The sequence below is a fragment of the Stegostoma tigrinum genome, chromosome 15 (genome assembly GCF_030684315.1).
Source record: "Stegostoma tigrinum isolate sSteTig4 chromosome 15, sSteTig4.hap1, whole genome shotgun sequence".
NCBI classification, from domain to species: Eukaryota; Metazoa; Chordata; class Chondrichthyes; order Orectolobiformes; family Stegostomatidae; genus Stegostoma; species Stegostoma tigrinum.
Genome location: NC_081368.1, coordinates 10,906,479 through 10,932,131, shown reverse-complemented (window position 1 = coordinate 10,932,131; position 25,653 = coordinate 10,906,479). Strand labels below are relative to the sequence as shown.

Sequence of the window (25,653 nt, the reverse complement as noted above, 5' to 3'; positions counted from 1 at the left end):
CTGACTGGATAACTCTTTTACTTTGTTCATGGGATGTCAGCATTGCTGGTTGAGCTAACACTTATTGCTCTTCTCTGGTTGGCCCTTTTGTGGCCCTTCTTGACCCTCTGCAGTCAATGTGCTGGAGGAGCATCCACTGTGCTGTTTCGGAGGATTTCTGGCATGTTGACTCAGTGACATTGAAGCATTAGCAACGTACAGATAGTTCTCCTATAACGTGATAGTTGTGCTCTTGTGTGGCCTTGTGCTCCAGAAAATTGCGTTGTAGAAAATTGTGTTATAGGGAAATTGCTATACCTGTACAACCGAAAGTTTGCATTATCCAAACAGTGTCTGCTATTCATCAATCACGTTACAGCCAATTCAAGTTAATGAATCATGCGTTATAGCAGAACTTCCTGTATGTCCAAGGCAGGATGGTGTGCAACTTGAAGGAACTTGCAGGGGTGTAGTGTTGCCATATATCTGCTGCCTTTATCCTACTAGGCACCTGTTTGGAAGATGCTGCAGAGCATCTTGTAGTTGGCGCACACTGTTATATATCAATTTTGGACGGAATGAATGTTGAAGGCTGTATATGCGGGGCTAAAAAAGCAGTCGTGTCAAGCTTCTTGAGTGCTGTCGGGGTTGTAGTCAACCAGACAAATCAACCAGAGCATTCTATCACACTGATAGTAGGAACTGCAGATGCTAGAGAATCCAAGATAACAAGGTGTAGAGCTGGATGAACACAGCAGGCCAAGCAGCATCCTAAGAGCAGGAAGGCCGACGTTTCGGGCCTAGACCTACACCTAGTATCATTCTATCACACTTCTGACTGATGCCTTAAAAATGATGAAAAGAACTTCGTGAGTCAGGAGGCAAATAACTCTCTGAAAAATTCACGACCTCTTGAAAATGCAAGTATAAGCATAATGAGCCAAATGGCAACCTTTTGTCTTTCATGGCTTAATGTGTAGTTGGCATCTCAGCTAAATGATATTAATAACTTTCTTCTTCACACTAATTTTCTGGAGGGGATAATGCATTCAACAGTACAGGTTTACACCTAGAAATTGGTCACTCAAGTCAGAAATACATGATAACAAGAAATGAACATTGACTGTTCAAATTAATAATGCGTCACAGAATCCCTACAATGTGGAAGCAGGCCATTCCATTCATGGAATCCACTCTAACCCTCCAAAACACATTCTGAATAGACCAACACCCTATTCTATCACTACATTTCTCATGGCTAATTCATCTAACCAATAATCCCTTGAACACTGCAGGCAATTTAACATGGTCAATCTACCTAACCTGCCCATCTTTGCATTGAGGGGGGAAAGAAAAACACCCAGAGGAAACCTGCACAGACACAGGCAGTCACCCAAGGGTGGAATTGAACCTAGGACCCTATGAGACCGCAGTGCTAACCACTAAGCCACCATGCTGCCCATTCCTCAATGGTTATTGGTTTGTGGTAAAAGGTAATAAATGTAAAGATTTGACTTGAATCACACCAACATCTCACAGAAATGTTTCATAAAACGAATGAGTGAAAAAGTTTGATATTTAGAACATAGAACAAAGAACAAAGAAAATTACAGTGCAGGAACAGGCCCATCAGCCTCCAAGCCTGCGCCAAACCAGATCCTTTATCTAAACCTGTCACCTATTTTCCAAGGATCTGCACCCCTCTGCTCCCTGCCCATTCATGTATCTGTCTAGATACATCTCAAATGGCTCAATCGTGCCCGCCTCTACCACTTCCTCTGGCAATGCGTTTCAGGCACCCAACACCCTCTCCGTAAAGAACTTTCCACGTATATCTCCCTTAAACTTTTCCTTTCGCATTGAAATCGTGACCCCTAGTAACTGAGTCCCCCACTCTGGGAAAAAGCTTCTTGCTATCCACCCTGTCTATACCCCTCATGATTTTGTAGACCTCAATCAGGTCCCCCCTCAACCTCTGTCTTTCTAATGGAAATAATCCTAATCTATTCAACCTCTCTTCATAGCTAGCACCCTCCATACCAGGCAACATCCTGGTGAACCTCCTCTGCACCTTCTCCAAAGCATCCACATCCTTTTGGTAATGTGGTGACCAGAACTGTATGCAGTGTTCCAAATTTACACAGCACATCATTCCATTCCTCAGAAACCTCTCAGAATACTTCATACACAAGGAACAAATTAAAACTGCATCTGTTGTCAGACAAGAACTCAGCACAACACTAGCTTCCACAGTCCTTGACAGAGGGATAGCACTGGGGAAGAATGCTGTCCATAACATCTCCACGTCTCATCTTTGAATTGTAACACAGGATTTCCAGAGCCTTTGGGTCACTTCCCATTTGAAAAACACAACATTACTCTATAGTCTTAGTTTACGTGCAAAAGCAGTAAAATGTGCGAATAGTGTATACAGGTCCAAACCAACTTGTGTCCCTCAAACTGGAGTTCCAGTGTGACCAGTACATTCATTTCCAAATATCGCTGTTATTTTGTAAAACTGTTTTCTTTTACCCCGCTTGGATTCTCTTGATTTAGACTGAGGCATGAATCCATAACCTCTGACTGTGAAGAATGTTACCAACTGCTGTAAACAATTTGTTTAGTCAAGATTTGCACTGAACAGTGGCATCTTAATAACACAGTTCCAGTCAGTATTTTCCTTCAGAGATATGGTAATTAAAGCTGATGGCAATAAAAGAGATCATACCAATTTCTTCTTTATTTTCATCTGGCAAATCACTGGCAGAGGACATGATTGAATCCCCTTCATCTTTACTCCCAATCAAAATAAATTTGGGAAGTTTTGAATCTTCTCGCTGGAGGAAAAATAACACAATGCATGCTAATTTCTCTGCATTTAAAATTTAGATCATAGTGAACTATATTTTCTCTTGCAATTCACAACATTGAGGTAATATTTCTTTAAGAGTGTTACTGTGACGACAGAGTTCTTTCCAGACAGATATTGTATAATTTGCTTCATGACAGTGAATGCCAGCTGCGTAAGTTGGAAATTTGGAAATAGAGATAGTCTTTAATCCTCTATCATCATGAAAATCTTACCAATTTAGTTCTACAAAAGTACCTGTTAGTGTTATATATAAACACAACCCACAGAAAACTGCTAACAGCTGGGCTTCACTCTGGTTCGAACACAGCTTACAACAATTTATAATTTCTACTGACATCTACACTACTGCATAAAGCACAATGTTTATTTAGACTGGGTTGATTCAAATTTGCATGTACTGTTATGCACTATTCTGAAGCTGTCAAGAGCATAATTTCATTTTAAAATTATAATAATGAGCTTCAGTTGACCAAACAAGACTGTGACTCATGTTGAATCCTGTGCATTTACTTGTTCTTTTCTTGTGCAACTTTTCCTATAGAAAAACATAGCTGCCAAGTGTTGATCTAAAACATCAAGCTGGTCACAACTGTTCACAGGGATGTTTGGGCATGATAGCTGTTATTGCAATGCTGGTGAGAGGAGTGTTTGATGTTCATAACTTGAGGAAGATAGTAGGACAAGTTGGAAAGCGGGTATTCACAATCCCAGTTTTTAATAAGGAAAAGGCCCAAACTTTGGCAAAAATGGTGGAAGTGGCCTGAAATCAGAAGTCTCCCCTTGTGTGGGAGTGGAATTAAGGGTCTAATAATGATTGTGAATTCATTGTTGCTTGTTGGAAAAACCCGTCTGGCTCACTAATTTCTTTTAAGGAAGGAGACCGGCCATCCTTACCCAATCTGGTCTACCAGTGAATCCAGACCCACAGCAATATGGTTGACTCTTAACTGCCCTCTGGGCAATTAGGGATGGACAATAAATGCTGCCCAGCCAGCAATCCCACATCCCTGAATGAAATTAAAAAAATAGAAACATGCGACTCCAGATCTACAGCAATGTGGTTGACTCTTAACTGCCAATAATGCAGGCATTCCCAATGGCATCAACATCCTATGGACAAATGTTGAAAATCCTGTTTGCAGCCTTTGACATGGTTGACTATACAGATCTTTTCCACTGTCCATACTGTGGGAGACTGTCATCCTACTCTTACCGATCCAGTCATTGACGAGATTAGCACAGACAATACTTCCTCTTCCTGCTCCAATAAGTTTATTTCTAGGGTTTTCCCCCCCTCCAATGCCATGTGAAAATTGAGTGTCAGGTTCCATACGTACAGTACATCACAAGGACCCAGTTCTACCTAACCACGTGTTCTTTCAATCCCCTACTGTTCCTGGAATCTCTTATAGTGGCATAATACCTTTCGCCATCAGAATGAAACACAGAAAACCTAAGTCTGCCTGTGTGGATGTAACTGTGGCTCTCTTCACTGAGTGACTTGTGCTTGGCTTTAATTCTGCAGATTGTGAAATTTAGATGAGTAGACAATCACTTCAAACAAATTCAGCTAAGAAAATAACCAGAAACTTACTGGAGAAGCAAAACATGGAAATGGAGTAATGGGAAATGATACATTGGGAATACATGCCAGAAATGATTTTGCTTGAATAAGTTCCAATTATAATTTTAAATTAGGTGTGTTTTCTGATTTTGGCAAAAGGAAGTGTAGGATTTTTGTTTTCTCTTAGAGGCTCATGAATCTTTGTAAAACTTCTTCCTGGAGAATAGCAGAGGTGGTCTCATTGAATATTTTTAAAATTGATTCTTGACTAACAGCGTTTATTGGGAGTTGGCAGGAATGTGGTGTAAAGGCCAAAGTTAGATCAATCATGAAAGGAGGAGCAGGTCTATGGGACTGATTGACCTGTGCCTGCACCTAATTCTCATGAATGCCATGAAGAACAAGTTGTTGTCTGGTTTAATTACAAAACAAATGCATTTCTGATATTTTTATCGGTGCAGTTGCCTTTTTGCTAAAATTGGGTAAAATGAACAAAGGCTACTGTATATTTGTTTTTCTTTTTCAAATATTTTTGATGAGGTTGGTTATAGATTTATTTAGAGTCACAACTTGCATTCCGATTCACTGTGCGTTGAAATTATTGACAATGTCCCTGCTTCATATGTTTCTGGTTATTGTCTTTCTTGTTGTCAGTGGACAGTGCATTTTTACCATAGTTGGCTTCTTCTGCTTGGCAAAGAACTTCTGTCTGCGAGGATTAACGGCAATCTTGTGTTTTGCTGCAGAGTTATCCAGGCAGGCAAAAGGGTTAGCTGGGGAGCTGAAGTCAACAGGAAGTGAGTCAGAGATGGTTGTCATGAGAACCAGTGGTGAGAGGGGGCTCAGAGGTCTGGAAGAAGGCTTTGAGGATATCTGAAAGAGAAAAATGTAGATGCCAGTTTAGATTTCCATTACAATAAATTATTTTGTTGTACAGACAGGGATTTTTTTGCTGCAATAGTCATGGGTCACATTTCACATGATTCCCTTAATTTAACTCAGTCATACACTCCCACACTAACATCACGAGTGAAACGCTTCTCTCCATCCTTACAGCCAGAGTGAATCTGCTTAGGTGTTGCTAATTGAGTGATGGTTATTGAATATGACCTCTCCATAGCAGGAAATGAATTGAAATAAATAAGTAGTCACATGATAGCAGAAAATTATATTCTTGCTGGAAAAAGGAGATGTACTGTCAAAGTTTTTCACTGTGCACTTGTTGGGATGGAATTGCAAGAATGCCAAATTTCAAACAGAACAATTATGCTGCATAAGAAAAAGGGCTCTGATTTGTTGGCATGTGGACTCTGTTTGTTTGAGGCATTTGTGTGACACCTTTCAAGATCTTAGATCCCAAGGCCTTTTACATCTAATGATGTACTGTTATGAAGTAGGTATGCAATGCAATGTAACTAGTGTGTGCTGTCAGTGTATGTGCAGTAAGATCCCACAAACTTCAAGAAGATCAAGAAAATGACATTCTTTTGCTTTAAAAGGGGTGATACTCTTTGATGTAGAATAATGGGTAAGTCCCATAATGCTAATGATTGGGATATATCTTGTTGCCTACTGATGTGGGGATGTACTTGGAATCGGGACCAAATCGACAGGATTCCTGGAATGCTCTAGACTATCTAATTATGTGTACGGTATAAATAATTTCTAAAAGTCTTGTCCTCCAATATAAGGTCAGACTCAACTCTGTTCATAACCTCAGCGTAATGGCACATGGCAGCAGTGGCAATAAACTTGTTTGGTAAAGCTTCCAGGTCATCCTAATTGATAATGGGAACATTTGAAGCAGACAGCAGCACAGGAGGAATCCTCATGGATGTCCTGAAGCAGAAGCAGTGAGCCACTCACAGTCTTAATGCCATAGATGGAGGTAAATTCCAATATCGATCATCCAGATACTTTGAGAAGGGCAGGAAGTCTGCAACAGGAGAATGCCTAGATGCCTTCCAGTTCAGAATACTTATGGCAGTGAACAACAGCAAATGTGCTACAACACAGTTTCAACACTAGTACAGTTCTCAAAAATGCAAAACCAATTTCTTTACTAGACTCAGGGAGAGGATCTCTTTTTGAATGTCATTCAATGGACCTGAGAAGTGTGAAGCCATTTGCATCAGACTGTAAATGTCTTAATGCTTCTGAAGTCAACATCCTTTGTGCAATCCCAACTATACTAAATGTGGTTTATCAGTTTGATATATTTAAACTTCTCTTAGTCAATAAAAGATAAAATTACAAACTGATATGACAAAGTGTGGAGCTGGATGAACACAGCAGGCCAAGCAGCATCTTAAGAGCACAAAAGCTGATGTTTTGGGAACTGATGTAAGTTTTTACAATTGGTGCACCTCATTCAATCATGACAAAGTTTCATGCTGAGGGAAGGGTAGCTATTATTTAGATGGAGAATCATGTAGTGCTAAGCATGGCTAGCCTCTTTACCTTAATTCATGCACAGTATTTCACAATGAAAACTGAACATTTTTTAAAAATGTGATGATGCATTTACAATCAGGTTCTATCTGTGCCACCTAGAGCCCCCAGGATGTTTTCTGATTCCTTTCTCTTCCACCACATCAAGGCGCAGTCTTCTGGATGTGGGTGGAGGCAGCGAGTTGACCTTGGAGTTTTGGGCAGGTGACTCCAAGGAGGACAGTATTGATTTGAGGGTCCAAGCATACTGAGTGTTTCCTGGATGGTTACTCCTCCTCAGCTTGAACTCCCTCATGGTTTAGGATTTCAGGGACAGGGAGATGTGGAGGGGCTAGTCATCTCTGAAGCATCCTGAGAGGAGATTGCTGGTGGTCCTGGATGTGGTTCCTTCTCTAGTTGGGTTCTTAATAGCACCGCTGTGTCTCTTGTGAGAAAAGTTGTCTCCCTGTTACCTTGACATTGGTGCGAAACACCAAGGGCTAAAGCATTGGAGTGCAGATCTGTGCACATATCTTACCATTACTTGAGGAGCACAGAAGGTCATTAACCTTCTTCCTGTATTGCTTGACATTCCTCCAAACTATGTGTACCAGATTGAACTGAGTGACAATACTAGACCAGGCTAGCAGGATCTAGCGCTGTGATCTCCTCTGGCAGGCTTGAGGGAAAAGGATGGCCATCTTCTCCACCATCAGATCCACCAGGATCTCCAGGGCCCTGGTGGCAAAGCAGGGCAACATCTCTCTCTCAACCACTTCATTTAAAGTTAGTCAGCAAAACACTGTGAGTGGCAGTTTCTGGCTGGTGCACAGCTGGGATTTAAAAGATGTGAATCCTGGAAGATCCCAGCAAAGGTGAGCACTTTCACTGCTGCTGCAAGATAGCTCAACAGCTACAGTATTGAGGCCTGATGCATACTGTTACAATGCTGTCACTTTAAAAAGTTATTTTGTTCTGGCTGTTTTGATTTGAAGAGAGGTTGTAAGGCAGAGGCTCAAAGTTGGCTACTGACTACTGCTTCAGTAAACAGTTTGGGAGTCCCTGGGTTTTTTTAAATGTACACTGAATGGGTTTGGCCAGTTCTCACAGATCAGGATTTCTGAGAAGCATCAGAAGCTACTGGGGTCTCAAAAGAGTTGGAAGCTTGAGTGAAAGTCCCCTGGCTGCTACTCTCCCTGAATTTTCTCTTGTTGGTTTCCTTCTAGATTGGAGAACTGCATGTAAGAATCTGTGCCTGAATTTTCCTTGTTTTGCTAAGGGGGTTGTTTATGGGATGTTACTTTATTAGAACAGTTAATTAGTAATAGATACTGTATCAATTATTCTGTTAACTTTTCCAAGAGAGTTTAGTTATTCTAAATTGCTCTTTCTTTGGTTGTATTTTATCTCTAGTGTTTAAATAAATTGTGTTTTCCTTCATGTTGAGTAGTTTGGCTAGTCAAATTGCATCTGGAATAGACACTACATTTGCCTTTAAAATGAGAAAAAATTAAGAGTCTAGGCTACCTTCTTAAAATATTTTGAGGGAGTCTCGTCTGGTCCATAACAATACCTAATAGAAGGAGCTGCAGACAATTGTGTGAGATAATTCACCAAGCTCACAGAAAGAAACTCTCCATCAAACTCCCTGAAATTGACTTCTAGCCAGTTTTATTGTTGAATTTCAGCCCATAGGGCCAAGACAGGATGGCATGTGGCTTGGAGTAGATGTACGGGAACATCACCACTTACAAATTCACCCTCCAAACCACACGCCAATCTGACTCAAAGCCATATCACTGTTCTTTCACTGTCACTCGATCAAAGTCCTGGAATTGCCTTTCTAGCAGCACTGTGGGAGTTCTTCACCAGATGAACCGCAATATTTCAAGAAGATGGCTCACTACCGCCTTCTCAAAGGCAATTAGGGAAATGTTGACCTTGCCAGTGACACCCACATCCTGTGGAAAAATAAAGAAAACACAATTCCCTTGTAGATCAATAAAATGCTAAATTTAGCCTTTAATGTATTCAATCGTCAAGTCTATACTTGTGTGAAAGAAATTGCAAAGATAAACAATCCACTGATGAGAAGAAATCCTCCTCATCTCCAATGCAAATGGGAGACCATTTATTTATAAACTGTGTTGCTCTGGTTCAACATTGCCCCATGAGTAGGAACATCCTTCCAGCACCTTTTCCTCAGAAAACAAAGCCTTCACCTCCAAAAATTAGTCCAGTGAAATTTCCCTGGACTACCTCCAATGTAAGCACATCCCGATAGTGAGGAGTCCAAAACTGTACAAAGTACAGAAAGATTAATGGCGTTTTACTTGTATTTTGGTGGAAGCCGGACTGGTTTGACCGGATCCATGCCAACAAATTCTGATTGAAATAGGCCGGATTCAGGGTAAGCCAATTTCCTTGAGGGTTTTCTAACAGTGATTAGACCCTTCATTCTCCAAATAAGTGTATAGTGTACATTTTAAGTGGTGTTCCGGATGTTCAATAATCATCTGAAGCCAAGATAGCACCAAATGATTTTCAGGCATTATTGGGGTCTACTAAGTGTGGGCCATTGTCAGTTCCACTTTCCCCATGGAAACCAGATCCATCAATGACCTACTTTGACCCCAGATTTCAAAGGGTAAAATTTGAAGTATGGCACCATCTGGGAATGACAAATCCAAATTGAGTAATGAAATCTGAATCAAACATTTCATTAAAATGTAAGTAGAATGTTCCTCTCTAGAGGCAATAGCTAGCATTTTATACATTAAGTCCAGCTGAGATCCACAATACGATAGCTACACACTCCTGCCAAGAAAGACTCAAATTGAATCAAAATGAGCAACAAGTTGTTGAGAAAGCCAGAAACTATTCTGAGTCAAGACCAAATACAACAGCCTCTTCTCTCCAGAGTTTTATGGAATAACTGCAGGAAATCCAAGCCAATGACAAAAATGATCCTTCTGTAAATATGATCTCAGAAATGGCAAATATTCTACACAAATTACTAATTATAATGGGAAGACGTGCAGTTATATAACACTTTAAAGCCAACAAAGCACTTTTGAAGTGTAGAGACTGCTGTATCCAGGGGAAACACAACAGCCAGATTGTCCATAGAAAGATCCCACAGGCCACACTACAAGAAGACCTAATAATTTGTTTCTTGTCCTGGTTTTGATTGAGGGATAAATGTTGACTTGGACAGTGAAGACAACACCTCCTCCCGATTGTCTCAAAAATAATACTGTTGGATATTCCAATCTATCTGTCTGAAAACAGGGGTGAGACCTTGGCTTAATATCTCATTTGAAAGACAGCAGCACAGACAAAACAGCATTCCCTTAGTACTGCATATGAGCAGCAGCACAGATATTTATGCTCAAGTGCCTGAAATGAGGTTTCACCTCCCAATATTCTGATTTAGAAACAAGAATGCTGAGTAGGATGTGAGCAAATGACCTATAAATGAAGAGTAAGTAACCTGTAGTCAGTTGGGTTTTTAGTGATGCATGAAATGAAAATTCTCATCCCTCTGGTTTATGTTCTGCCATTTAAATGTCATCCAATGTCCACTAAATAAAGCTCATTGCGGCATTTTCCACATAATGACTCATCAATGTCAGCATCTTTGGAAGCCAGATTCAAAACAAATTATCATAATCTTGAAGGAAGCAGGAACAAATACCTGCTCAACCTCTGGTGACTGGAGAAATGTGGAGATTAAAAATCTCTTACAGTCAAGCCAGGCAATTCCCTAAGCCCTGACAGCACCAAGAGGGATGTAATACTCAAGACGTTTGCCTCTTTATTAGCTGCTTTTACTTCAGAATAAAGTTGAAACTAAACAACGTACCTTGGTCAGTAATAGGAAAGATTTGTCAATATCAGATTGACTATACATAGGGACATAAATCCTTTACAAAATGTTCCACAAACATATGGCAGTGAGTAGCAGTTACATGATTTCCCTGTGGTTGATATCAATGCACATACATACCTATATGACTTTCCTAGAGTCTTTTGCTTCACTCTTAGGGAATATTGCTCTGGTACCTCTCTGAACCAGAAACAACTTTGCTGCAATCGCTCAAAAGCTAGCTGATAATGCTGAGGGACATCCAATGTAGGAAGCTCAAATGGTGATATTTAATAATCCAAAAGGTAGCAGTCAAGCTGCAAAATCCTGGCTTGTCTCATCACTCCCATCACAATCGATACTTTAAACTGTGTGATTGTACTAATTTATTCATTAGAACTTAATTTAAAGTTGGATGACATCTGAAACATATTTTAACCTGTCAATATAGCATTTATGTTTCTACGACAGTTTCCACTCCTTATCCAGTAGCTTGGAAATAAAATCTTGCTGGTCTTTGATGATCTTTTTGCTTCAAAATTCATAGACAATCTTACGATCTTTAGAGAGAAGAAAGATCAACTAATGTTTGCAATTACCCAGTGACTGCTGATGAAAGGGCTCAAGTACTTATGTCAACTGAGAGTGGGATCATGCTTAGCTATGAGTATGGGTGCAATAATTCCCTGGTGCATTCCCTATTGCAACAGTTTCATCAATCAGAGCAGACCTGCCAGCCAATCCATTTCCTTTTCTCATGGAGTATACCTTGCTGCTCCCTTTCAAATTTGGCATTCTTGCAATTCTGTCCTGATGAGTGCAAGAGGAAAAGCTTGGACACATTTTCTTTTCATAACAATGCTCACGTTATTTATTACCAAGTGACTACATTACTATCCACTGATTTTTAAGGATAGAAAAACCAGGATAAAATGTCAAACACAAATTATGTTGAATGCAATCAATTTTTTTGTGATAGCACTGGCTTAAAAGAAAGTCCTGCTGGATCTCTACTCCGTTCCCATACCAACATGTAAACTAGGAGCAGAAGTAAGCCATTCAGCCTTCAAGTTTTCTCTATCATTCAAAAAGATAATGGCAGATCTGTTTCAGTTACAAATTCTCTATTTCCATTTACCCCAGTAATCTTTATCAACCTCAGCCTTAAAAATATTCAATGACAGCCTAATAAAAAAATCTCACAGTGACTTTTCACTTTATGCACCTGTCTGCAGCAACACAGTAAGCTTTTCAAATCAAATTTATTTGATTTATTATTGTCACATGTACCTAGGTACAGTACAGGCAGATCATAAGTGCAAAAGGGTAACAGATCAAAGCAAGGGATACAATGTTATGGAAGAGAACATTGTAAATAATTTTAACAGACTTAGAATTAATAGAAGACCGTAACAATTGTAAGATGTGTAAGAGCAACATTTGCTGTAGGGAGCTTGCAGAGAGTTGTCATGAGTTGATGCTGTCTTGAATGCAGTAAAAATTGATATTTTTAGAGGCAAATACTTCAGTAGGTACAGTTTAAATGTTCTTACATACTGGGAAATATTAAATTTATTGAGAAACCAATCTGTTTTCGCATGAAGCTAGTGAAGGTTTTGCAGCAGTTGTTTTAAATGTCATTTTCGGTATTTTATATCAGGTTAGTTATAGGTGGAGTACCATTATTGCTCATTAAAAATGTCTTATTTGATGATAAACCAAGCTTTAACCACATTAATAAAACTTTACCTAGTTATCTCCCTTAACACAAGAGGAATATTGTTTAATGCAAGGAATTATGCAATCTAGTTGTCCTGCCTGGGGGAAGATACATTGGAATTATCCAGTCAAGACGTAAGAATGGAAGGATTAGAAATACCGGAGCAGATGGTCTCAAGCAGGGTCAAGTGGAAAACTGGTGCCTGTAGAGAAAGGCAGACAGCAGTGATGCCAGTATTTATCAAAGGACTGCATGTTGAGGTTATGCACTTTGGTAGGAAGAGTAGAGGTGTAAGCTATTTCTAAATAGAGAAGGGTTTCAGAAATCTGAAGCACAAAGGGACTTAGGAGTCATAATCCTGTTAAGACTAACATGCAGGTTCAGTGGCAATTCGGAAAGCAAAAGCAATGTTAACATTCATTTCAAGAAGGCTAGAGTACACGGGCAGGGACGTACTGCTGAGGCTGTATAAGGCTCTGGTTAGATTGCATTTGGAATATTGTGAATGGTTTGGGTCCTGTATCCAAGGAAGGATGAGCTTGTTTTGGAGAGGGTCCAAAGGACGTTCACAAGAACAATTCTGGGGCTGAAGGGCTTGTCATGTGAGAAGTCGTTGAGGACTCTGGGTCAGTACTTGAAAGAATTTAGAAGGATGCGTGACACGGTAGCTCAGTGGTTTGCACTGCTGTTTCACAGCACTAGGGACCTGGGTTTGATTCTACCCTCGGGCGACTGTCTGTGTGGAGTTTGCATGTTCTCCCTGTGTCTGTGTGGGTTTTCTCTGGGTGGCCTGGTTTATTCTCACAGTCCAAAGGCATGCAGATGAGGTGGATTGGCCTGCTAAAATTGTCTGTGGTGACCATGGGGTGTGCAGACCATGAGAAATGCAGGGTTAACGGGATAGGATGGGAGGGCTTAGGCTGGGTCTGGGTGGGATGCTCTTTGGAAGGTCGGTGTGGACGTAATGAGCTGAATGGCCTGTTTCCATACTGTAGGGATCCTATGACTTGATTCTATGATGAAAGCTGGGTGTGGTGCGTGGGATCTCACTGAAGCCTACAGAATACTGACCACCAGTAAGACAGGCTCCGAGGGTACAGTGTCAGAATGAAAGGATTTAGAAGTGAACTGATGAGCAATTCCCATTGCCACAGAAGGCTATGAAGGCAAGCAATTATGTCTATGGAGTTAGGAAGGTTCTTGATTAATAAGGAGATCAAGGGCTATGGTAGAAATGCAGGTGAATGGGATTGAGAAACATATCAGCCGTGATTGAACGATGGAAAAGACTTGCTGGGCTGAATGGTCTAATTCTGTTCCTGCATTCTATGGTCTTACCTTCTCAGCTGCAGTAACTCTTAGAGTCATAATTATTCAATTTTATTAACAATATTATTGCCTTATCATATATACTTTGCCACTGAATGACAAAATCCAATGTTCACCAGTATAAGATAATTTGCAAAAGAATCAGAAGAAACCTGAAGCGGATTTTTTTTACAGAGCGAGTGCTTGGATTTTCAAATGCAATACCTGACAGTGTGATGGTGGCAGATTTGGTCACAGCTTTCAGATGGGAAATGGCTAACCGGATGAAAATTTTCCAGGCCATAAGAGAGGGCAAGGGAGATGGGATCTGATATGTCCTTCTGTGTTCTAACCATTCTATGATTCCATTCGGACCTGCTCCAAAGAGAATGCTTACCTGCTCTTCATCTTCACTTCCTGTTCCACCTAAACTCAAAGAGCTGTGTCGCTCCACAGAGGCTGCAAACTGCAGGGAAGAATGAGGAAGGTCGTTAGTGAAGGACACAAGCAGACATGTTTTTTTCTTTGGCAAATACCTGCAGGATTTGGTAACTGTCAGCCATCAAATAGTTGATGAAGGTAACATCTTGTTAACGGTCATATATTCAACATACCCTTCCTCCGCCTTCAGCACACAGCTGCAGCAATGTGTACTATCTGCAAGATGAAATGCAGCATCTCACCAAGCCTCCCTCGATAGTACCTTCAAAATACACAACCACTTAAATCTTGAAGAACGTTGTCAGCAAAGGCAAAGGAACATCGTCAAGTTTCTCCCCAAGCCACACATTATCCTAATTTGGAAATACGCCTTCAGTGTCACTGGGTCAAATCCGAGAACTCCTTTCTTAACAGCACTGTCAATGTCACTGCACCCCAAGGACTTCCAGGGTTTCAAGAAGGCAGCTCTCTACCACCTTCTCAAAGACCACTATGAATGGGAAATAAAAGATGGTCTAGCCTGCACTGCCCACATCCAGTGAATGGATAATTAATAAACAAATAAAGGACGTACATGTTAAAAGCAACAACAGGCTATATATCCCTCAAGTTTTGTCTGCCATATTTTCTTATGGAGTAACATACACTATTCACATCCCAAATTGGCAGTGGGGACCGTCCTGTTGGCTTGTTATTGAGACTGCTTCTTTCCAGTCTAATTCCACCCAGGCTCTGAAGATATGCAATAACTTCATTAAATTATTCGGTAGTGTAGAAATTGCATATTGCAGACATAAGAGGCATTTTGTTTAAGCTTTTTATCTTGCACATGTGAGGACAATTTTCAAGGATACTAATTCGAATGGAAAACTGTAAGAGAGGAGACTCTGCAACGTTAGTTTCATTTCTGCGGGGAATAGCCTGATCAATCACTTAAAAATCACAAAAGCTAATATAAAATTTAAACAAAGCCTGGCAAGATAATTGTCAATCATTGTTACCTGGTGAACTCTCCATGGGAATGCCTCAACCAATCAGAGCCCACTTGCCAACCAATCAGCACTCTCTTCTCACACAGTATAACCATTAGTTTTTGCATTAAATTGGCATTCTTAAAAATTATCCAGATGCATAGATGACAAATAGCTTCAGCAAAATGTATCTTTTTGAGAAACCACCTCATTGCGTATTTTGCTCACTGTTTTTCCTATATCACAAGGCTGACAGTAAAGGATGGAAGGACCTCTGTCCAGATTGGCTAGTTGTTAGGCAGATGGGAGGTTGTTAAATAATATTTCAATGAGACCCTATTGTTACCAGCAGCCCTGTTGGATTCTGAGCCAAGCTCAGTCTTGTCAGCTCTCCAGCTCCCTCTTCACATCAAACCTACTGTACCTTTGGAGTGGAGCACCTGAGAATGGCGTGAAGAGATGATATTTCTGGAGGGCTTCTGGGCAAACCATCATCCTCTGAGAGAGTTCCGGCGTCATCTGCTTTTTTCGCTGAAATCAGCATACCCGGAGAAGCCAAATGGATGTTCTGTTGAAGTTGCAGCTGAGGGTAAAACAATAATTTGTTCAATGAAATGAATCAAGTGGAAGTCCATCTCTAAAGTTGAAGTTTTATAATCTATCACACTTTCGATCTCTATGAGTGAGCCATGCGTCTCAAGCTACTTTGGTCATACAGATACCAACAAAGTAATTTATTTCAGGATTTCTTGAGTCAACAAGAATTAGACAATGAATCCCTAAGGATTGAATACCATAGCACTTTAGCAGCAGGGTTATATGTTGGTGCAATGTTATCAAAGATAGTGTATCAAATGACCGAGATGTGGCTGATGTTTTAATTTTGTTAGTGATTTTCAAAGACATGTATATGTAGAATTATGTCAAAGTTACCATATAGGGGCTAACCAATTTAGCCTTGAGGCTCCATGCTGGTGTTTGCGTGTGTGATCCACACAAGGCTCTTCCCACATTTCTCCATCTCAGCTCATTAACTCTTTTTTTCTCCCTCATGTCCCTGTAACTACAGCTATGCCATGTGGCTTTAATGTACTGTTGGAGCAAGCTCTGAGTCAGACTGAACTTTAACAAGAAAGGTCAGTTATAGCACATTGATCTCTCAAAGTGATTTGGGGTACAAAGTTGTCAGAATACACAAAGACTTGGGTGACATAGGAATGAAATTACATGAAAAGTACTTCCAAATGATTCTGGACTCCTTCACAGCACTGGACTGAACCGTGTCGAGTGTGTAGGATGGCCTGAAGGGCTAAAAGTTAATGATGCTATTTGACATCTGCATGAACAGATAGATTGTACAGGATGGGCTGAATGGCTAAAATTGTTGATGATAGTTGACAAGCTGCATGACCTTGAATGAGTCTTGTTAACATCCCTTTATAGGCCGAAAATGGCACCAACAACTTGTTTTTCTGTGGCTGTGCTTTGTCTTCTGTATCTGCTTTCAATGTGCCAGCTGTTTGTCACACTGCACAAGAGAGAAAGAGTTTTGTTCCATGTCGCATGACTTCGCTTCGACTTGGAATCGTGAATGGTGCCTGGAACAACCTCAGCCTCCAGACCAGCCATCGGGTGAGGGGCCCCTGATGGGCAGGAGGGCTTGCGACTCGCTTTGTTTTCCTTATTCTTCCATTTATTATTACCACTATAACCACTTACTATTACTGCTATAATCATTATGTTACTTATAAAACAAATTGCTGTTAGACCGGCCTTCTCTCAATTATATTTACCCGAATCTGAAAAGAACCACTTGGATACATACTGTGATCCAAGGCATTTCTGGCAACGAGGGATGGGATTCAGGAAAATATTTAAGAGAAGGAAAAGGCAACCTGATGCTCCGGATGGAATGCGGCAGACTCCAGATTTGGCACTATAGCTAACATGTTAGCACAATTTGGACACCCAATAGAAGGGGGACAGTTGTAACTAGAGGAAAAGAGATAATTTGAGGCCAGGTTTCTGTTCTGTGCAAGTGCTAACTCTTTATGGTCCAAGTGTTAACTCTTTATGGTCTGGCTCGAATGCAACTTTGTTTATTGGTTGCTAAATGTTGTCCTGTACAATTTGTGTCTTTTTGTTCCCTGGAGCTGGAGATCTGGGGGTACTTTGAAGTTTTAATGTGCATTTTGGGAACTTACGGTGATTCAAAAGAGTGGTGTGTTCCTGTATCAGTGTGGGACATGTACAGTTAATGTAATATCCCTTTAAGAAATCATCAGTAAAGCAAAAATAAATCTGCAAAATGTTAATTCAAAAATTTGGTTTGTAAAGCTTGGTAAAAACTTACCTTTCAAAGTTGGTGGTGACATAGTAGGAACTGCTGATGCTGGAGAATCTGAGATAACAAGGCGTGGAGCTGAATGAACACAACAGGCCAAGCAGCATCAGAGGAGCAGGAAAGCTGAGGTTTCTGGTCCGGACCCTTCTTCAGAAAAAATTCTGAAGTAGGGTCCAGACCCGAAACGTCAGCTTTCCTGCTCCTCTGATGCTGCTTAGCCTTTCAGAATTGGCTCTGTGTTGTGTTTGGATTGGGTAGATTTTAATTCCAGAAATGACCATGTTTGGAATTTCATTTTCTGGCCAGAGTGAACTGTTTTAACACGAGTGAATCTTTAATTCTGGATGATAAGATTGATTCATTGTTAATACCAAAGTGGCAGGGAAATTGGAATGTTGAAATTGCAACTCCCTGCATACGAGGAGTTTTGGAAAGGCAAATTTAACAAAGGGGTGAGCCATTTCCTTCCTTCAAGGAGGAGGAGCGATGAAAGACGTCACCATGTGCAGGAGTTAATGCCGCACCCCCTTATTGAAAACATACTAGTTTAATACTAACTAACATATTCTGCTTGACTGGAATGGATGGAGCTTGTTCATTTTTTTTAGAAATTGGAGACACTGAAGGCTGAACCTACTTGCAGCATTTCAATGTCATAATACAGTGATGGATGAGGTATCTTCAATCCATCAAGCCCTTCATCAATAATGAATTTCTGTGTTGGGGGAGTACTGTGGAAATATTAGTTGTAGTGAGAGTCAGGAGTCTCGAAACCACTGACCCTGGGTACACTTAAGCACAACATGACAAAAACGATATTAAGAATCACATACCCTGGCATTCTAAAACATTTAAATTGGATAGTTACCTGAAAATTTAAAGGGATTCTGTGAAATAATAAAGTGCATGCACACAGTCTCAAAGGTACAATACATAAAATTGGTTGGTGAATTTAAGGGAGTAAACAGAATTTTGAATGTGGACGTATTTACGTAGAGATATATCAGATATCTGGAATGAGTCATCAAGTGACTTTAAAAATAAGTGGGTCATCTTTGAAAAAGAACAAACAAAGTATGTTGTGCCTGAATCAAACAGGAACATTTGACATCTGTTTTAAAATATTATAAGATTATGTTCCATGGGCTACAAATCTCTACAGATCTCTGGAATTAGATAGGATGGTAAGAGTTAAGTTGCAAAATTGGATGAGACGAAATAATTAAGGGTGGAGACAAATGGCAGAAGACAAAAAAAAATTAGAATTATGAGTTGAAGGGCAATTCAGGTTAAAATTCTGCAGGCATGAAAAGAAGGTTTAGACGAGAACATATAAAACTGACAGCTTTGTTTTGTACAAAACAGCAGGTCTGGCAGCATCTGTGAAGGAAAATACAGAGTTAATGTTTTGGGTCCGGTAACCTTTCCTCAGGACTGAGGAAGGGTCTGCGGAAGGGTGTCCAGACCCGAAACGTTTCCTTCACAGATGCTGCCAGACCTGTTTTGTACCAAGACAAAGATGTCACTCATCTCAACCTTCTAAACAGTTCTTTCGGTTTTTATTTTGCTTTGTCTTGGTGATGTTTGTGCTCTTGCCTTTCCTTTGAAGAGAATTGATTTGGTGATTAAGCCATTACTTGCGACATTGGTACCATATGTGGAGAGTTAAGTAAAACCCCATAGATCATTTGATACAATCACACGGGAGTCAAGAATGCACGACACGGTCTTCGGATACCGATATAAGTGTGTGTAAGTGAACAAAAACAAAGTTGCTGGAAAAGCTCAGCAGGTCTGGCAGCATTTATGAAGGAAAAAAGCAGTTAACGTTTCGGGTCCGGTGACCCTTCCCCGGAACTGAGGAAGGAAAGGGTCAACAGATTTGAAATGTTAACTGTTTCATCCTTCACAAATGCTGCCAGACCTACTGAGCTTTTCCAGCAACTTTGTTTTAGTTCCTGATTCACAGCATCCGCAGTTCTTTCAGTTTTTGTCTAGCGCCAAAGTGAATGTTACCTTGGAGGTAACAAACATGAGACGGTAAAACACATGCACTGAAGAGCAAGTCTCAGACATGTGCACCTATTTGACAAAAGGATTAGTGTGGCTTTGAAGAGCACAAAAACATAGTTTAATTGAGAAGACATTGACACAAAATCCATACAGGAACTGACTTTAAAACAGGTGAGAGCAATATTAGTAAAAGGGATGTTAAAATAGAATTACAATCAAAATAAAAAGTGTGATTTGGTTATCATGTCACAATATTACAGAAATGAAAGAATATGAACTCTGGGAGGAGTTCTATACAAAAGCCTGGTTCGGCCACATCTGGAGTATTGTGTCCAGTTCTGGTCACCTCATTACAGGAAAGATGTGGAAGTGTTAGAAAAGGTGCAGAGGAGATTTACCGGGATGTTGCCTGGAAAGTCTTACGAGGCAAGGTTCAGAGAGCTAGGGCGTTTTTCTTTAGAATGACGAAGGATGAGAGGCGACTTGACAGAGGCGTACAAAATGCTCAGAGGTATAGATAGAGTAGACAGCCAGAGACTTTTTCCAAGGGTGGGGGTAGCTTTTACGAGGGGACATGGTTTTAAAGTGAAAGGAGGTAGATATCGGGGAGACGTCAAAGATAGTTTCTTTACTCAAAGAGTGGTAGGGGTGTGGAATGCATTGCAGGAGAGGGTAGTGGAGTCGGCCTCATTAGGGGCATTGAAGTGGCTATTAGATAGGCATATGGATGATAGTATAAAGTAGCGGTGGAGGTTAGATAGACCTTAGGTTTACGGTAAAAGTTCGGCACAACATCGTCGGCCGAAGGGCCTGTACTGTTCCATGTTCTATGTTCTAATGGTGGGCTGAGTAAAAGGGTCCATTGGATGATATATAGATACCTCATTTGTATGACTAAACCAGTAGGTGAAATTTTAATGTCTTAGGGCAGTTAGGGCAAAAGAAGGGCTGAGCTAAGACTCAGGTGGTGTAGGAATCTGTGTATAGGGAACTGGGAAAAAAAATCACAAATTAAGGAACCTGAGTCTGAAATACACTGATTTTTAGAGCAAATTGTATAAATAGATTAACTGAAAAAGAATGCAAATAATATTCTGGTCACTTGATCAGGTAGCACAACATGCTAGTTCCATCACAGCCTTGACCATATATCAGGGTGGGATATATATTTAAGAGTCAGTCCCCAAAGATTTGTTGATACACCCTATTGTTGTATTCTTAGTATTGATCCTAGTTATGTTCATTATAGTTTTAATTTTCTAGTGTAGGTTACATACTCTTATGATACGTTCTTGTGAGGCTGAAACTGATTTGTGTCAATATTTGCAACTATGACATGCTCTGTCAAATATCATCAGGGGTGGTATGTATTGGATGGGCCGAAGGGCTAAAAATTAATGATGATCTTTGTCAGCTGCATGAGAAGATAGAGTGTAAATGATGAGTTGAATGGCTAAAATTGTTGATGGTACGTGACAAACTGCATGACCTTGGATGAGTCTTGTTAACATTCCTTTATAGGCCAAAGACATCACCTACAACTTGTTTTTCTGTGGCTGTGTTTTGTCTTCTGTATCTGCTTTCTTTGTGCTGGCTGTTTGTCACACTGTACAAGAGAGACAGAGTTTCGTTCCAAATTGAATGACTTCACTTGGGCTCACAATCGTGAATGGTGCCAGAAACAACCTCAACCTTCAGACCAGCCACTGGATGAGGGGCTTCTGATGGGCAGAAGGGCGTGCGACGTGTTGCTTCTTCTAAAAGGTTCTGAAACTCTTTTTTCCCTTTTCTCTTCCAGTTATTATTACCATTACAGTCATTTATTATTACCACTATTATCATTGATTATTACCACTATAGTCATTTATTACTACCACTATAATCAATTATTATTATCACTATAGTCATTTATTATTGCCACAATAGTCATTTATTGTTACCACTATAATCATCATTATTACTTAATAAATATTCATATTTAAGCTAATTGCTGTGGTCGAACCATTCTTAATTATATTAGCCTGAATCTGAAAAGAGCCATTTGGATACATGCTGTGATCCAAGACACCATAAATACCTCATTTAATTATCTTTATGATAAATTGCATAGCTCTGTATGGTGGGGAGGGTTTTATGGGGTCTCATAATCAATGTAGTGGCAATGGGGTGCATTAAACTATTCATACACACAAGTATTCCCCTGGATGTCAACCCAGATTTTGGTCTCCAACATCATGACCTGCCTGTTATGCAGTGTGGCGTAGACCCTGCACATAAGGCCAAATGCTAACACTCATCTAAGTTTTCACTCCCAATAACGTGATAAGGAGTACATTCACCAAGTAGAGATAGAGGGACGGGTTTTGCAACCTTCTGAGGCACTCAGGAAATTAAGCTCTCCTTTATCACTATATAATCAATGCAATTTGTGTTGTAGCTCAAGACCTACTTAGTGAGATGCTACACTGCAAGCATCTCAACATAAAACTTCCCCAGAATTTCTAAGCTCCAGCTCGTGGATTACACGCAGGCTGCAAGCTCTGCATTCATTCCCTCACAACCTAATGATTTAGTTTCCATATCTTTTTATACTTCTCCATTACTGGTTGACCCATTTGAATTGCATGGTTTGAAATTAAAGTCCAACATGTCATTTCCCCGGGTACAGTGAAGACACCCACCATCACCAGCCTTCACTCCATCCCTCCACTGCCCCAGGCTTGTCACATCATTTGTTCCAAATTCAATGCTAGATGAGCAGAATTTTCTTCCAGTTTGATGCAGGATGACTGTGAAAGTATTTTCTTCAGTCTCCATGGCAGACATCATTCCTTAGTTACGCAGATTTCTTCCCTCTCCCTAGATGCTGTTTGAGGCGGAAGCAGATTAATTCCAAATTAATTGATAATGCAATGACCTGCTGGCCTAGCATTCATTCTATTACTCTTTTAGATCACCTCTGTAATGTCAACAATCTTTTTTTTTAATCACTTGTTGGGATATGGGTGTTGCTGTTTTGGCCAGCATTTCTTGCCCATACCTGGTTACTCATGAGACGGTGGTGGTGAGCTGCCTTCTTGAACTGCTACAGTCCATGTGCTGTAGGTTGACCCAAAATGCCCTTAGGGAGGGAATTCCAGGAGTTTGCCCCAATGACACTAAAGAAACGGCGTTAAATTTCCAAGTCAGGACAATGCGTGGTTCAGATGGCAACTTGCAAAAGGTGTTGTTCCCACGTATCGGCTGCTCTTGTCCTTCTAGATGGAAGTTGTTGTGGGTTTGGAAAGTGCTGTCTGAGGACCTCCTGCAGTGCATCTTGAAGATAGCACACACTACTGCTACTGAGCATTCATAGTGGAGGGAGTGGATGTTTGTGGATGTGGTGCCTGTCAAATGAGATGCTTCATCCAGGATGGTGTCAAACTTCTTGAGGTTGTTGGAGCTGCACCTACCCAGGCAATTGGGGACTATTCCATCACACTCTTGACTTGTGCTTTGTAGATGAAGGACGGGCTTTGCGGAGTGTTGCAGCCGCTGTATTAATGTGGTGAGTCCAGTTGAGTTTCTGGTGAATGGTAACCCCCAGGATGTTGATAGTGGGGGATTCAGTGATAGTAACACCATTGAGTGTCAAGGGGCGGTGGTTACATTGTCTCTTATTGGAGACAGTCATTACCTGGCATTGGTGGTGCGAATGTTATTTGCGACTTTTCAGTCCATGCCTCGATACGTCCAGGGCTTGTTGCATTTGAACATGGAGGGCATCAGTATTGGAGGAGTTGTGAATGGTGATGAACATTGCACAAACATTGGGGAACACTCCTGCTTCTGAGCCTATGATAGAGGAAGGTCATTGATGAGGCAGCTGAAGATGGAGGGCTTAGGACCCTACTCTGGAGTTGAGATGACTGATCTGCAACAAACACAACCATCTTCCTATGTGTCATGTATGACTCTAACCAGCAAAGATTTTGGCCCCTGATACCAATTGTTTCTAGTTTTGTTCCTTAATGTCACACTCGGTTGAATGGAGCCTTGATATCAAGGGCTGTCACTCTCTCCTCACCTCTGGAATTCAGCTCTTTTGCCCATGTTTCAACTTAGGCTGCACTGAGGTCAGTAGCTGAGAGACCCTAGTGGAACCCAAACTGGGCATCACTGAGTAGGTTATTGCTGAGCAGGTGTTGTTTGATGGCATTTTTGATAAAACCTTCCGTTACTGATGGCTGAGGGTAGACTGATAGGGTGGTAACTGGCCAGTGTTGGGCATACCTGAGAAATTTTCCACATTGTTGAGTAGATGCCAGTGCTCTAACTGCACTGGAAGAGCTTGGCCCTTATCACCTCTAAATCCTGATAATCTCCTCCAGTTCTACAGCAATACATTTCCAAGTCAGGATGGTGAGTGGTTTGGAGGGGAACTGCAGGGGTTGGTGTCCCCATGTATCAGCTGCCCTTGTCCTTCTAGGTGGAAGTGCTGCTGCTACTGAGCGTTCATGGTGGAGTGAGTGGATGTTTGTGAATGTGGTGCCTCTGAGATATCTGTACCTCTCCTGTTGAGCTTCACAAGTTTTAGCCAGTTCTAAAGAAATCTTATTGAACTTGAACTGTTAACTCTATTTCTCTCTTCACAGCTGCAGTTAGGCCTGCTGTGGTTTTCCAGGACTTGCTGTGTTTGTTTCTGATTTCCAATGCCTGCATATTTCGCTTTTACCTAAATTATAATCACCTTACCATTGGCATTATGCCTTCGATTGTTTGTGACCTGAGCTCCAGAATTCCCTCCAAAACCCTTTGTCCCTCTAGCTCCCTCTTCTCCCTCTCGAAACCTTGAAACATACTTTTTCGACAAAGCTTCAGCTCTTCTATTCTAATAGCTCCGTATGTGGCTCAGTGTTGGATTTCTTTTAGTTATAACACTGCAGTGAAGCAACTTAGGTTGTTTGGCTATGTTAAAGAATCGATACAAATGCAACTTGGTAGAACTTCTTCACAGTGTTGCTTTATTGCTGGAAGTATTCCAAAATCAGAATGTCACAACCATCAGCATACACAGTTTGAGATATCTACCATGTTGACAGGAACAATCTTGCAGCCCACATGGGGTATTTGAGCAACTGACATTGGAGATACTAATTCAGGAGTAACACAGGAGCATCATTCCACTGTAATTTTCAATGCACTTTCTCCCTAAGGAGATCTGTACATAAAGACTGAACAACATAATATACAAGCTGACTCAAGTTGTGCCTCATGAGTAAACATCAGGAGATGATCTCAATCTGTCCTATGGTACATTTGGGAGTGATTCAGCTGAATTCCTTTAGAGCCACACAGTCACCATGGTATAAATGGCAGGACACAATGTATAAAATTATAGGTGAAGATTTTCTCTTGATTTTAGCCATTGGAGTTAATTCAGTTGGAAGTCATCTCATTGTAACATGAGTGTGACAAACACATATTGAAAGATAATCTGTTCTTACCTAGCAAATTTGCTTCAATAATGTAAAAACCAGGAGAAGTTAAGAAAAAGAAGGGTCATGAGAGCCAGAGATAATAAAATGTGAGGCTGGATGAACACAGCAGGCCAAGCAGCATCTTCATCTGATGAAGGGTCTAGGCCCGAAACGTCAGCTTTTGTGCTCCTGAGATGCTGTTTGGCCTGCTGTGTTCATCCAGCCTCACATTTTATTATCTTGGAATTCTCCAGCATCTGCAGTTCCCATTATCTCATGAGAGCCAGGCCCATGCTGGATATAATCTTCAATTGTTCAGTGTTTAATGTTGTGCCTCAGTTTACCACTGACTGTTCGCTGTGTACGATCTCAGTGATAAGCACTGCTGCCTCACAGTGTCAGGACCAGGGTTCAATTCCACCCTTGGGCAGCTGTCTGTGTGGAGTTTGCACATTCTGCCCCTGTCTGCATGAGTTTCCTTCCACAGTCCAAAGATGTGCAGGCTAGGTGGATTCGCCATGCTAAATTACCAACAGTGTTCAGAGATATGTAGATTAGGGGGATGGGTCTGGGGGGGATGCACTGTGGGTTGGGCCAAAGGACCTGTTTTCACACTGTAGGGATTCTGTGATTCTATGATTAAATCTGACTGTGATGTCAGAGTGAAGAACTGAAACTAAGAAC

General features: G+C 40.8%; 1 protein-coding gene across 2 annotated transcripts in view; it reads right to left on the bottom strand.

The window, feature by feature from the left end:
• The window catches only part of zgc:66433 (uncharacterized protein LOC321250 homolog), a 176,765-nt gene that overhangs the window by 16,709 nt on the left and 134,403 nt on the right, over positions 1–25,653 (bottom strand). For both annotated transcript variants that reach the window (XM_048544803.2, XM_048544802.2), the window contains exons 5-8: positions 15,578–15,736; positions 14,139–14,207; positions 5,088–5,288; positions 2,708–2,816 (exon numbers count right to left, since the gene is read on the bottom strand). In XM_048544803.2, coding sequence (XP_048400760.2) covers positions 2,708–2,816; positions 5,088–5,288; positions 14,139–14,207; positions 15,578–15,736 — 538 coding nt within the window. The remainder of the gene's footprint in view (positions 1–2,707; positions 2,817–5,087; positions 5,289–14,138; positions 14,208–15,577; positions 15,737–25,653) is intronic.